Below are 15,093 nucleotides of genomic sequence, written 5' to 3' on the forward strand. Positions count from 1 at the left end.
TAGATTTTTTAGAGTCACTTATTTGCTTTAAAAAGTCTTTCAAAATGTCAGTGACGTCAGAATGCTGACGTCCTTAGCAGAATGCTAGCGTGTTATGGGCAACAACAACTCAACCTGTAAGAAATCAAAAGGACATAAGTACTCGTTCATTCAACTTTCGACCTAAAACCCATGTTGAACTTGCAAAATCTACAATCAGATCTGAGATTTCTCAACGGCAATCGGGTGAAAGAGACAAATTTAGCCGTCTAGCCCCATTGACTCCCATTCATTCTGCACTCATGGCGATCGCCCCTAGTGGAGCTCTGGTGGTACTACAACCAAAATTCGGTACAATAGGGCTTAATAGGGAGTGGACAGGCTCTCCGTAGACGGGCTCTGGTAAAACTGAGGAAAAGGCAGTAATTAATGAAACTTCTGCTCTTATAATCACAGACCCCTGGAAATCTCTCAGATGATCAAACTGTTTGCTTCATAAATGACAAAACCAGCTTGATGATATTTACAGATGTAAAGCTGAAGACGCTTCTGTGCGATCAGAGCAAGATGAACAAAACTCTGCATGATTCTTCAGGTTAGAGAAGTCTAACGCCATTATTACAGCATTTCTGAGCTTAGAGATTGAGGAAGTCATGGGGTGTTTCTCAATATGCGTTCTTCAGCGATCTTGTGTCCTTGTGTTCTCGTTTCACGTCATCATTAACCGTCGAAGTTCAGACCCAATTCTCAAGAACGCAAGTACAGAGGACGCATGAAAGAACCCGGATGTGTTCTTGATACCGAGGATGCATCGAATGCAGACTTGAGCTAGTACTCGCCTGGTGTCCCAGAAGTCATTGCGGCCGGTTCCGAGTTCGTTCTTCCAAGGAAGCTTGGCAAGACCGGTCTCCACGAGAACACAAGTCCGTTCTCTGCGTTCTTGGAATTGAGAAACAGCCATGATGTCACACACTCCAGTATACAGTAGGAGGCGCTAAACATCCTTCACGACAGAACTAAACCCGCCAGAACACTGAATGAAGAAGAAGAGAGATGGGCGGGGTTTATCGTTGATATCTGAGTCCTCTGCGCATGCGCATTCAGAAACCGAAAGTAAAGAAGATCCTGAGGAAATGATTCACCTTCAGAAGTCTTGAAACATATATAGTTATCACATCACGGTAAGTTCATTTATCTGTTTCAGATACCATGCCATATTATTGTACAATGTTTTCGCGTCGCTATCATATTAAACTCGATCTTCAAGCGTTTTGTTATGGACTTGTGCCGCATGTAAAAGTGAACACGTTCATCTTCAGGATTATCATGATATCGAGCTCTAGGGATTCTGCTTTTAGTTGAGATTCTTTTACAGATTCTTCACAATCTGAACTATACAGAGGTGGAAAGTAAACATGTAAACCTGAGCACTTCCGGTCTTCTGAAGGCCAGGCGTCGACTCACAGACGATCAGCTTTAGTGAAGATTGATTATGACAAACTGATGTATTTCTGATCGCTACAGAAAATCTATACTCTCCAATTAAAGTGTCTGGATTGTGATATTTAAAGGAAGAAGCCCGATAATATGATATGATAATATAAACAATAATAATAAAGCAACAATGTGATTCATAGTGATTGTATTTCTTGTATCTGATTATTTAACTGCATGCAAACTCATTATTATAGAGGGAGAGCAACTATTAATCATTATAAAAGTGTACCTGGCTGGATGTGGAAGAGTTCAGAGAGTTCTTCATCAAATGTGCTGATCAGTCAGTGTGATATGAGAAGCTGTCAGTGAGTCTCTCTACAGCAGTAGAAACACATGAAGCTTCTGAACAGAGAGAGATTCAGGCTTTTCCTCCTGCTGTTGAAGTTCAGTGTTCAGTGAGACTCAAGAGCATCAGTGAGACACTGACGGTGGGTAATGGAGACTGAACCACTGATCCACTTCATCTCAGAGGTTCACATCTGGCCTTTGTGCAGTCAGACCAGTTCTTCCACAGTAAACCAGTACTTTATAGACTCCAGAAGAAAAGGATCCTCCACAATCTGCTGCAACTACAGTCTGAACGCACACACATCTCTAGAGTCATTGTGTGTGTAGAATTGGGATTTGATTTTACTGTACTTACTGGAATAGTCTTAATCTCTTATGTAGTCTTACTAAAGAGTCTTATGATTTTTTTCTCAGTGTTTCCTTATGCAGATCTGAAGTCAGTTTCTCATTATGGAGAACAGAGAGAGCTGTGAGAGATCTTCATCTCCAGATCCCAGCTGTGTGTCTGTGAAGAGTGACGGATCCATGGATAAGCCTCCTTTATTCAGTGATAAAGCAGTGACCTCTGACCTCAGTGATGAACCGGTGACCTCTGACCTCAGGTGAGTGTAAACCTGTAGTGGTGAATTAACTGTTTTATGGGAGTCACACACACACTGAATTCACACAGAGAGAGGAGATATTTTAATAGGGCTGCAACTAATGTTTATTTTTATAATGGATTAATCTGTTGATTTATTTATTTATTTTATTATTATTCTTTCAATGAATCAGATGAAAAATCCCAAAAATAAAATTTATTTGAATTCTTGAAGATGTATGTATTTATTTATATATATATATATATATATATATATATATATATATTTTTATATCCACTATTTTAAAAAATGTTGTTCCACATCATCCATTATTATCAATTTTATCACTTAGTTATTGCAGCACTAATTAAATAAATGAATCGGCAGACAGGAAGAATTATTTCTTTGTGTTTCTCAGGATCTGCAATGCAATGCAATGCAAATAGTGTTGAACTAAAACTGAAATGAAAAACATTAATTGTACAGAAAATACAAGATTGACAAGATTGTGTAGATTTAGATTTTAATTTATGTTATTTTTCTTGATCTTAAATTTGTGCACTTTTGTTTTTCTAGAGTTTATAGAGATGATCAGACTGGAGACCAGGATTCTCCTCAACCAGTGAATGATGAACTACAGAGAGTCAAACGCAGACACAAAGCCAGCATGAAGAACAAGTATGAGAGATTATTTGAGGGACTGAAACTCCAAGAGAATGAAACCCTCCTGAACAGGATCTACACACAGCTCTACATCATAGAGGGAGAGAGAGAAGGAGTGAATGAAGAACATGAGGTTTTACAGATGGAGAAAACAGCCAGAACACAACACTCACAAGACACTCCAATCTACTGCAATGACATCTTTAAAGCCTCTCCTGAACCAGGACGCCAGGAGAAAGAGCAGATCAAGACTGTTCTCACTAAAGGCATCGCTGGAATCGGGAAAACCGTCTCTGTGCAGAAGTTCATTCTGGACTGGGCCGAGGGAAAAGACAATCAGGATGTAGATTTCATGTTTGTGCTTCCATTTCGAGAGCTGAACTTGATCCGAGATCATCAGTACAGTCTTCACAGACTTCTGCTGGACTTTCATCCTGAACTTCAAGATCTGGACTCAAAGATTTATGAGGAGTGTAAAGTTGTGTTCATCTTTGATGGTCTGGATGAAAGCAGAATCACACTGATGTTTTCAGACGCTCAGGAAGTTTCTGATGTGACTGAGACTTCATCAGTGGGTGTGTTGATGTCAAAGCTCATGAAAGGAGATCTGCTTCCCTCGGCTCTCATCTGGATCACCTCCAGACCAGCAGCAGCCAATCAGATCCCCTCCAAATACATCCACCGTCTGACAGAGATTCAGGGATTCAATGAGCCTCAGAAGGAGGAATATTTCAGGAAGAGAATCAGTGACGAGCATCAAGCCAGCAGAATCATCTCACACATCAGAAGAGCAAGAAGCCTCCACATCATGTGCCACATACCCGTCTTCTGCTGGATCTCCTCCACTGTGCTTCAGAAGCTCCTGGAAGAAGATCTGAGTGCAGAAATCCCTCAAACTCTGACTGAAATGTACATCCACTTCCTGCTGATTCAGATCAACATGAGGAATCAGAAGTATGAAGAGAGAGATCCAGAGAAACTCCTGCAGTCCAACAGAGAAGTGATTGTGAAACTTGCTGAAGTGGCTTTCCATCAGCTGATGAAGGGCAATGTGATGTTCTATGAGGAGGACCTGATTGAGAGCGGCATAGACGTCACTGACGCCTCAGTGCATTCTGGGATTTGCACTGAGATCTTTAAGGAGGAATCTGTGATTCATCAGAGGAAAGTCTACAGCTTCATTCATCTGAGCGTTCAGGAGTTTCTCGCTGCTTTCTATGTGTTTTACTGCTATTTAATGAAGAACAAGAAACCACTGCAGCTTCTGGGTGTATTCAGGTCTGATGAAGTCTCTCTGTATGATCTACTAACATCAGCAGTAAATAAAGCCCTCAGGAGTGAGAATGGACGGCTGGATCTGTTCCTGCGGTTCCTGCTGGGCGTCTCACTGGAGTCCAATCAGAGACTCTTACAGGATCTACTGACACACACAGAGAACAGCTCAGAGAGCATCAGGAGAACCACACAGGACATTAAAGACAAGATCAAAGATGGATATGATGGATATGATGGATATGATGATGATGATGATGATGATGATGATGATGATGAAGATGATGATGATGATGATTATCTCTCAGCTGATCAATCCATCAATCTGTTCCTCTGTCTGCTGGAAGTGAAAGATCAGACTCTGTCCAGAGAGATTCAGGAGTTTGTGAAATCAGACAAACACTCAGAGGAGTTTCTCTCTCCGTCTCACTGCTCAACAATCTCCTACATGCTTCAGATCTCAGAGGAGGCGCTGGATGAGCTGAACACCATGAAATACAACACATCAGCTGAGGGGAGAAGAAGACTGGTACCAGCTGTGGTCAACTGCAGAAAAGCTCTGTGAGTGTTTAATCATTAATAGCTAAAGAATCCTTTTAATAATGCATCTTACATCTTTACAGGGGTCATGACATGGAGTTTTTACTAGTGGTGGGCCGTTATCGGCGTTAACATGTAAGGAATAATTGACGACAGGCCGTTGAATTATTAGAAAAATAATGCACACCCGAGGTGGTAATACGGTCACGACGCGAAGCGGAGTACTACAGCTACCACACCTCGAAACATTGTTCAGATTCTGTATTTCAAGACGTTTGTAAAGTTTTTGTGATTAAAATGCTCTTGAATCTGTAGGACTACTTTCTTACGCATCTAATCCCATGCCTCTGTTGCTAATTCCAAAACGTCATTTTAGAGTTATTAACGGAGGTTTGAGCCACTGATAGCAGACTAATGCTGGCACACACGACTCTGGCACATTCTCTGACTGTTTTCATCGACTGCAGCAGATTATAAACACAGACTTTGAACACAGACTGAACGCGCTGAACACGCGTTTGGACATGATCAGTCATCAGATTACATTGATAACCGGCCTTAAAGTGTGTCCTCGGCTTTATGCAGTTATTAGAGAGAGATGTTGCAATAATGAGACAGAAAAGCATGTGCGTCAATATTATTATTTATTTATTTATTCAATTTGTTTATTCAAAACGCAATTCAATGCCGTGTGTTTCCCTGAAAATAATGCACACCTTAGAACGTTCGTCAACCAATCAGATACAAGCATTCAACGGCCCTGTAGTATAAGCTGCGTTAACGTGAGACTCTTATCGGGCGGCAAAAAAAATATCGCCGTTAATCTATTCTCAAAGTTGGGTTGGGAGCTGGGTCTATACTACGCAAGCTATGATGACTTTCACCTTGATATTTTAGCGCGGATGTATAGCCGAATTGTACTGTAGGGGGCTTCGAACCTGTGTGTATGCCTACTGTGAAATGACCACATCAAACGTGACGTGCTAACATGGATGCAGCTATGAAGCCGCCGGGTTTGCTTCAGGGAAAATTTATTTCTCAGATTCTCAGATCGCTATTCAATTCCCGCTATATCCAGATCGCGGTCTCTCCAGATTCTGTAATTTAGCAGTATTTTTCTTGCTCATTTCGGGTCTGTTCGTCCAGAACAGTTGTGCCTTAACATCGTACACCCAAGGTGAGCTTTTGGATATTGGTTTGCGAATTTCCGACAGTTTTATGGACAACCTTCGACTCCTTCCTGAGATCGCCAGATCACCCGAGGCTATGCACTCTGCCCGGCCGGGCGGAAGTGCTCGCAGGCGCCGGCGAGATCGTAAACAAAGGCGGGGGAAGCGCGGAGGACTAAGAGCTAAGCTAAAGCTAACACCACACCGGCTCTCTTTACCCAGCATTTTCCTTGCCAATGTACGGTCGCTGTTGAACAAAATGGAGGAGATTCGACTCAACATCACATACAGCAAGAGACTTTTGAACTGTAATGTTCTAATTTTCACGGAAACATGGTTAAACAGCGGAATACCGGACAACGCTATTGAGCTAGCGGGACGCCATACATTCCGGGCGGATAGAACATTAGATGGCTCCGGTAAGACCAGAGGTGGTGGATTGTGCATTTACATTAACAAAGCTTGGTGCACAAACTCTGCTATTGTTGAGAGACATTGTTCAGCTAACCTTGAGTTTCTCATGGTTAAATGTAGACCGTTTTATCTACCGCGGGAGTTCACTTCCACTATTATAACTGCAGCCTATATTCCCCCGGATGCTGATGCCAAGTTTGCTATGAAAGAACTTCACGCAGCCATCAGTAAACAACAGACCGTTCACCCGGAAGCTGCGTTTATTGTTGCGGGTGATTTTAATCATTCAAACTTAAAGTCAGTGCTACCGAAATTTCACCAGCATGTTTCCTGTCACACCAGAGGAAACAAAACCTTAGACCATGTTTACACAAACATGGCTGAAGCTTACGTCGCGACACCCCTCCCCCACTTGGGACAGTCAGATCACCTTTCTTTGTTCCTCACCCCCAAATATGCACCTCTGATCAATCGCGTGAAGCCATCAGTGAAGACCATCAAGGTGTGGCCTGCGGGGGCAGATTTCTCACTCCAGGAAAGGTTTCTACACACAGACTGGAGTATGTTTGCTTCTCAAGCCACCAGTGGCTCTCACACGGACATTGACTGCTACACCTCCTCTGTACTGGATTATATTAATACCACCATTGACAGTGTTACAACCCAGAAGCAGATCACCACATACCCAAATCAGAAGCCATGGATGAACAGGGAAGTGCGACTCCTATTGAAGACACGCAATACTGCCTTCAGATCAGGAGATGCACAAGCCTATAGCACATCCAGAGCAAATCTGAAAAGGGGCATCAAAGAGGCCAAGCACTGCTACAAGCTTAAGATAGAGGGACACTTTTCCAACGCTGACCCTCGGCGCATGTGGCAGGGCATTCAGGCCATCAGTGACTACAAACCCTCTCACTCCACCCCCGCAGCCACTGATGTCAACTTCCTGAACGAGCTAAATGACTTTTATGCTCGCTTTGAAAGAGACAACAGAGAAACTGCCACCAAGCTCAAATCCTCAGCTGACCACCCACCGATCACACTCTCCTCCACAGATGTCTGCAATGCACTGAGCAGGATCAGCGCGCACAAGGCTGCTGGACCAGACAACATCCCTGGACGCGTACTCAGGGCATGTGCGGAGCAGCTCGCTGGGGTTTTTACAGACATTTTCAACCTGTCTCTTGCCCAAGCAGCTGTACCAACATGCTTTAAATGCACTTCCATTGTGCCAGTGCCAAAACACTCCAGCCCGAAGTGCCTTAATGACTACCGCCCTGTAGCACTCACACCCATCGTAATGAAGTGCTTTGAGCGGCTGGTCCTGGCACACCTAAAAGACTCTCTACCATCCACATTGGACTCACACCAGTTTGCCTACCGTAGCAATAGGAGCACAGAGGATGCAGTCTCCATGGCACTGCACTCTGTGCTCACACATCTGGACAATAAGAACACTTATGCACGCATGCTGTTTGTTGACTTCAGCTCAGCATTCAACACTGTCATCCCAACTAAGTTAATAGCCAAACTTGGAGACCTGGGCTTCAACACCTCCATGTGCAACTGGATTTTGGACTTCTTGACCAACAGACCCCAGAATGTTCGATCAGGCTCCAACTGCTCCACATCCATCACACTCAACACTGGTGTACCACAGGGCTGTGTGCTAAGCCCGTTCCTCTACTCCCTCTTCACCTCCGACTGCAAGCCTGTGTACGGATCTAATTCCATCGTCAAGTTTGCGGACGACACTACGGTGATTGGTCTCATCAGCAACAACGATGAGACTGCCTATAGGGAGGAGATCAAGCACCTGGCCACATGGTGCACCGAAAATAACCAGCTCCTCAACACCACCAAAACGAAGGAGCTCATCGTGGACTTCAGGAAAGTGTCAAGAGGCACACACGACACCATCCACATCAATGGAATGGCTGTTGAGCGTGTCTCCAGTTTCAAGTTCCTGGGGATCCACATCTCGGCGGACATGACCTGGACAACCAACACCTCCAGCCTGGTCAAGAAGGCTCACCAGCGCCTTTTCTTCCTGAGGACACTGAGGAAGAATCAGCTTTCCTCCACTATCCTGGTGAACTTCTATCGCTGTGCAATAGAAAGCATCCTGACCAACTGTGCTACAGTGTGGTATGGGAGCTGTTCTGTTGCAGAGCGCAAGGCACTGCAGCGGGTGGTGAAAACCGCCCAGCGCATCACTGGGACTCCACTACCTGCCATCGAGCACATCCAGAGGAAACGCTGTCTGCATCGAGCTCGCAGCATCCTTAAGGACTCCTCTCACCCAGCCCACAGACTGTTTTCTCTCCTGCCCTCCGGCAGGCGTTTCAGGTGCCTCCGGACCAGGACCAGCAGACTAAAGAACAGTTTTTTCCCCAGAGCTGTCTCTTTATTAAACTCTAACCCTCATTGATCCCACTCCCCTCATATACTGATTGACTCTCCTCTCCCTCCTCACACCTGCCTCCATTTTGTTATTGCAATACTATAATGTTCATTTGCACTGCTGACTGTTATTACAGTAACAACTGTTTACATATGCATCTTGCACTACTACCTTGACTGGAATATTCTCAATTTGCACTGCCGACTGTTTATTTACAGTACCGACTGTTTATATATACATTGCAATATCGTACCTTAACTGTAATATGCAATTACTTTCCACTGCACTTTCACTCGGATAGCTTCTGTCCAAACTTTATTTGCACTACTTTAAATCCATTGTTATACTGCTCATTAGCCTAACTTATACATATATCTATTTGTTAAATTCTGTTTATAGTAATAGCCATCTGTATATTATGCTCACATTCTGTTTATAGTAACAGCCATCTGTATATATATTCATAGTACATATCTATCTGTAAAATTATGTTTATAGTAACAGCCATCTGTATATTATATTCAGTACATATCTATCTGTAAACATTCTGTTTATAGTAATAGCCATCTGTATATTATTATATTCAGTACATATCTAGCTGTAAACTCTGTTCACAGTAATAGTTATCTGTATATTATATTCATAGGACAATCTATCTGTAAATTTTTGTTTATAATAGTATTCAACTCTATATTTATTCAGTACATATCCATGTTCTGCACTTATGGAACCACTGTATATCCTGCACTTGCTGCTATTGCACTTCTGGTTAGACCTAAACTGCATTTCGTTGCCTTGTACCTGTACTTGTGTAATGACAATAAAGTTGAATCTAATCTAATCTAATCTAATCTATATGCAGATTTAATGCACGTTACCGAAAGCAGCAGATATGAGCTGCATTTTATTGATCATCAGCTAAAATTTCAAAATCAAAGACCGCAATAAGAGAGAGCGGCAACAGCCCTGGAAGATCATTTCGTTTCTCTACTTTTAATGATGATTGTGTGTTAAGCGTCTGTGACTTACTTTCACTTTGATTTGCGATAGTTTGCATGTTGGCTTAATGAATAGATGCTCAGCTGCTCATCTGCGGTGATGCGTGTTCAGTAGCGTCGTCATATCTGGCTATAACATTACATATAGCCTATAACACGCTCTCACACATTTATTTTTTTTAGCATTTTTGGGAGAAGTACAATTTACATATGTGGTTTCAACAACCAGATGCATTTACACTTGTCCAGATGGTCTGGAGTGCGGCCCAGACCTCCTCCTGAAGTGGTGTGAGCGATCGGATTCAAATCTGTCTCGAATGCGTTTCGGAGGGCATTTACACCTGGTCTCTTCACGATCTGAGAAAACGCATGAAGTGGCCAGGTGTAAACAGCCTTTTAGTCGTTATTTGGGTAGCACATATTCTGATGAGCAATGAAATGAGCCATTTTAATCAAGATTAATCTAGATTAATTCCAAGATTACAGTGAGATTAATCTAGATTAATTCCAAGATGACAGTGAGATTAATCTAGATTAAAAAAATGAATATATGCCCACCACTAGTTTTTACATTATTATTATATTCCCTGAGGTTCACTTATACTAGTGGAGCCAAACTCAGTTCCCTAGAGCACAGGTTTCTAAACTCTGGGTCGCCAGGATGATTTAAGGAGAATGCAGTTACATTTAAAATTAAAATAATAATTTGTTTTCATAAAGTCATAGTCTATAGGCTATATAAAAGGAATAAATATGCTAAATATATTTGACTTCAATAATTAACAGATTAACAAAAGAAAAGAAAAGCTGTGTGACAGTGTTCTGCTGAGTTTGGTTTATTTCTGTGAAGCGCTCCACAAACTAGTTGACGGAAAGGAAACCAAGACGACAGAAAACACATCCTGTTTGTTTATTTTACAAAGCCACAGTGTTCTGGTTTATTATGAGTGTACACAAATTAATTTAAATACTTAATAGCAGTTTCGAATAGAGATGCGCCGATCCGATACTCACTATCGGCATCCAAATCTGATATTGTGCGTATACTATTGTGTGTTATTGTTAAGCCTCACAAAAGCCACAAAAACATTGTAAAGAACCGTCAACTTTTCGTGCACTATATTATAAGTGTTCTAAAGCCACTCCACAGTTTAATGTGATAAAGTGATTTAATGATTAATATTGTCGTTAAAGTCAAGTAAGTGCTTCCCTCCGCTGCGGCTGTCAGTCATTCTCCATCCAGCACTCAAACAGCGCGCCGCGTTCGGTTACGGCAGTCAACATGATGAAACTCTCTCCAAGATGATCAATGTTACTACTGTTATACGGGATACGCATAAGCGCTTTGTGCCGCTCTGTATTGGAGCCTTTCATATTATAATACTTTTGTGCAATGAAAGATTATTAATAGATTTTACCTTTATTAGACTTGTAAAATGAGTTTAACAGACTGGTAATGTCAACAAATTCAACATATTGTTAAGCAATTTTTGCAAAAAATTTTTTTTAATTTTTCTGAAGGAAAATAAAAAATTCTGCATGATTCTCTAGAATAATTTGGGACCTCTCCTAGCATATTGTATCTCCAGAAGTGGAGAATACCCTCTCAGAAGGGGTAGAATATGCTTGAATGTAAGATGTGTGTAGAACAGATTATTTTTAAAATCGTTTTGAATGATTGATTCATAAAGACTTTACTTGTTTCATTACTGAATGAATTAGCGCTCTAGCAGTTAATAAACAGAACTGCATGCGTCTTGCGGAAGAACATTGTTGCCGGAGCTACTTCTCTCTATTTATGTCTATGACGAGTCACGCAGGTACTGGGCTACTCTGCAGCGACTGCGATCCGCCAGTCTAAAGTAGGGATGTCCCGATCCGATCCACGGCATCGGTATCGTGCCGATACTGGCCCAAAACGCTAGATCGGATATCGGAGGGGAGAAAAAAAATTATCCGATACCTATGATCCGATACCCATTAGGGGTGGAATGGTACGTATTCGTACTGAACGTACGTTCGGTGCATGGATTTACACAGAGAATACACGGTATAAAAATAAATAAATCTCGCGTGCACATTAATTAATGTAATACGGAACTAACGTTACTGTTAGATACGCGCATATGCGGGTTCTTTAGGGACACCTAATCTGTAGCCCGCCTTATCTCTGAACGCGCGTCTATCGCTTCAAACGCTCACTTTATCATTATATGCGCGTGGCGCGTCCTATTCGCTTTGGACGCGCGAATGGATTCAAACTGTTCAAGCATCTAACTAGACGCGATAGATGCAAATTTGATGCTCTATTCGCGTTTGGCGTGAACACAGCAAAATTAACAGGCTGCGATGTCAAGATTGCAATGCTGAAGTGTGTGTGTGTGAGTGTCAGAAAGAGAGAGGCACCGGCGCGATCGAACAGTGGAAACATAAAAACATACTCCGTCATTTTCATACAGGACATCATTAAAACTGCAAAAAGTGTTTAGCCTACTTATATTTGTGTAAAACACAACATTGTGCTTTTGTCAAACTGTAAACTCTTGTCAAACTGTAACTGTCTCACACACACACACACACACACACACACACTGTTTAAAAGAAAAAATGATCTCATCTTTTGGACATTCATCATTGCATTGGTTTTCATTTCTTGTCCTAAAGCAGAGCACTAATCTGTTTATTTTTAAGTTACACATTCTACATTGAATAAAAAAGAAAATCAAATGTGTTTTTAAAAGTAGTATTATTTTATACAGAAATAAATTATTTATAATTCAGATGAGAATAAAGTTAAAGTTAATTAAAATTTTAAGGAAACAAATATATTGATCTGAAATATAGCAGGTTACCAAACATATCTCAAGGTCTTTTGAATAAAGGCTGGCAGTCTTTCATTATCATCTGTTGTTGTGGACTATATACTGGAGAAGTATTTTTCTCCATTTGAGTGAGGTGTTTTTATGTGGCTAATTGAGCAAAGTGCTTCCATTATATTTTATTATTATTAGTATTAGTTCAAGAATAAAAAAAAAATATCGGATTGATATCGGTATCGGCAAATAGCCAAAGCTTCGGTATCGGTATCGGTATCGGAAGTGAAAAAGTGGTATCGGGACATCCCTAGTCTAAAGTATAGTCCTAGTAAAAACGCTTATTGCAGGCTTAACGTAGTAATTCTGGATAAGACAAAAACACGGTTTAAAAAAAAGGCTTTCATGATGCACTCGCTCATTTCAGTGTTTCCCCTACCATTATATAAGGGGGGCGCCCCGCCCTCCTAACGGCTCCCCCCGCCCCCCTTGGAGGTCAAGTAAATTTGATTTGATTTTCTTTATAGCGACAGATTACAATTTGTTATTTTATAAAAAAAAAACTAAATGGCCCTTAAGTAATATGTTATTTATCTTATTTCCACGATGGCATGTCTTTTCTGTCTGTGTTTACAATTATCCCAATGAGTGCGCACACTCACACACAAACAAACACTTGCGTCACATACAGTTGAGCACTAGCGGACAGAGAGCGCGCGGCTGGAAATGTGTCGCTGAACTGAAGATGGCAACACTCGCTCTACTGCGAGTAGCAGCCGGAGTAGCTCTCCTGCTCCAAGTCTAACGCCCGTTTCACATATATTTCGTTTGCGGTGAGTATTTTTTTTCCGTACCCATGTTAACAGAGCTTTCACACTGCACGAGGATGCAGTCCGTCGATGATCGATCTGTTCCAGTTGCGGTGCGTATACAGCAGTGCAGAGATCGTTTCTGCACCGAGTCTATTTCTGCTGTGCTGCAAACGCTGAATTAAAGTGACAGCGCATGTTTCGTGGTCAAAATGAACACCGATTGACCTGAAAATCTAGTAATTTCACCATAAGTGCGATTAATTAAATAAAATGTAGTAATCTCACCATAAATTTATTTAATTAATTACTACTTTTTTCACTTTAAGACTGAGTTAAAGCAAGGAAATCTACAATTTACCTCAACAAGGCGACATAATGAACAACACTCGTCTTATTCGTGGAGGTGGAAAAACAAGTTCTTTGTGACATGCAAGATTTATTGTATTAAAATTTAAATACAAAAGATTTTAATATAAGTACATGGTTAAATATTTTACCACTTGCTTGAGCAACTTAATATATAATTATATAGAAGTAATGTATTGAATAATACATTGTTTAAATTGTGTTTACGTGAACGCGCGTTCACAGCAGTGGTGCGTCTGACAGGATTATTCTCTCCAATAAATGCATCATAGAAATAAAAACTTCTCATAAAAAAAGCCCATTTAAAATTTATATATATATTGGTTAGTATTTATAAATCTTTTTTTAGTTGTTAGTTAAAAAATAAAACTATTTAAGCTCTGGTCCATTAATATTAACAAATACTTCTATAAATTTAACAAAGGTTATTTGCAAAAGTCAATTTTAAAAAGATTTAAATATGTTTATTTATTTTTTTAAAGAGATATCTTATGTTAACATTTTTTAACTTTTACAAACCATTACCCTCCCAGACAACCAATTTATGTGACAGATAGATAGATAGAGATAGATAGATAGATAGATAGATAGATAGATAGATAGATAGATAGATAGATAGATAGATAGAGATAGATAGAGTCTGTGTCAATTTTCCCCAAACCAACCAAACAGAATATCCCCAACTGAGCAAGCCAAGGGCAACAGTGGCAAGGAACCGAAAAACTCCATCAAGTGACCTAGTGGTGTCCTAAAACTCCAGGTTTGGGGGGGGGGGTGTCCGGGGGTGCAAGATTTTTATTTATTTTTTATAACCCCTTAAACCATGACTTCTGGCAAGTTTTGTGGATAGAAATGGACATTTTGAGACATACAAATTTGACATACCATGACTGGTCACAAACAGGATTAGGACAGGATTATTCATGTTTTTCTTTTGTGTTAATTTTCAGATGTAAGGTAGAAATTTATAGTGGAAAAATGAAACTCTTTCCTCCTTCATCTGCACTACTGATCTTTTTTTTTGTAACACACTTTCGCACTTAGATACATCATCATGTAACCAGTACTTTCATTTATTTTATCCTGTAGATATTTTGAACATTAAAATCCAAATGAAACTTTTCATTAGTTTAAAAGGTGACTAGCTTGCATAGCCTATTTTACTTCACTAACCTCCAGGGACCTGCAAAGAGTTAATCGAGGGGCAGGGGCTCAAATGTAAGAAAGACAATTTGCTGTGATTAATCGCAATTAATCGCATGTCCCCCAAACTTGTAATCATCAATATTTAAAT

At 40.8% G+C, this 15,093-nt stretch overlaps 1 protein-coding gene across 2 annotated transcripts in view; it reads left to right on the plus strand.

The window, feature by feature from the left end:
* The first annotated feature begins 1,038 nt into the window (after nucleotides 1-1,038).
* The window catches only part of LOC311286250 (NLR family CARD domain-containing protein 3-like), a 66,923-nt gene continuing 52,868 nt past the window's right edge, over nucleotides 1,039-15,093 (plus strand). For both annotated transcript variants that reach the window (XR_014626514.1, XM_084402377.1), the window contains exons 1-3: nucleotides 1,039-1,160; nucleotides 2,179-2,366; nucleotides 2,922-4,841. Coding sequence is in view for 1 of the 2 variants with exons in the window: in XM_084402377.1 (XP_084258503.1) it covers nucleotides 2,215-2,366; nucleotides 2,922-4,841 (2,072 nt within the window). In the remaining variant the exon portion in view is untranslated. The remainder of the gene's footprint in view (nucleotides 1,161-2,178; nucleotides 2,367-2,921; nucleotides 4,842-15,093) is intronic.

Source organism: Rutilus rutilus, assembly GCF_951802725.1.
Source record: "Rutilus rutilus genome assembly, chromosome: 2".
Classification (NCBI taxonomy): Eukaryota; Metazoa; Chordata; class Actinopteri; order Cypriniformes; family Leuciscidae; genus Rutilus; species Rutilus rutilus.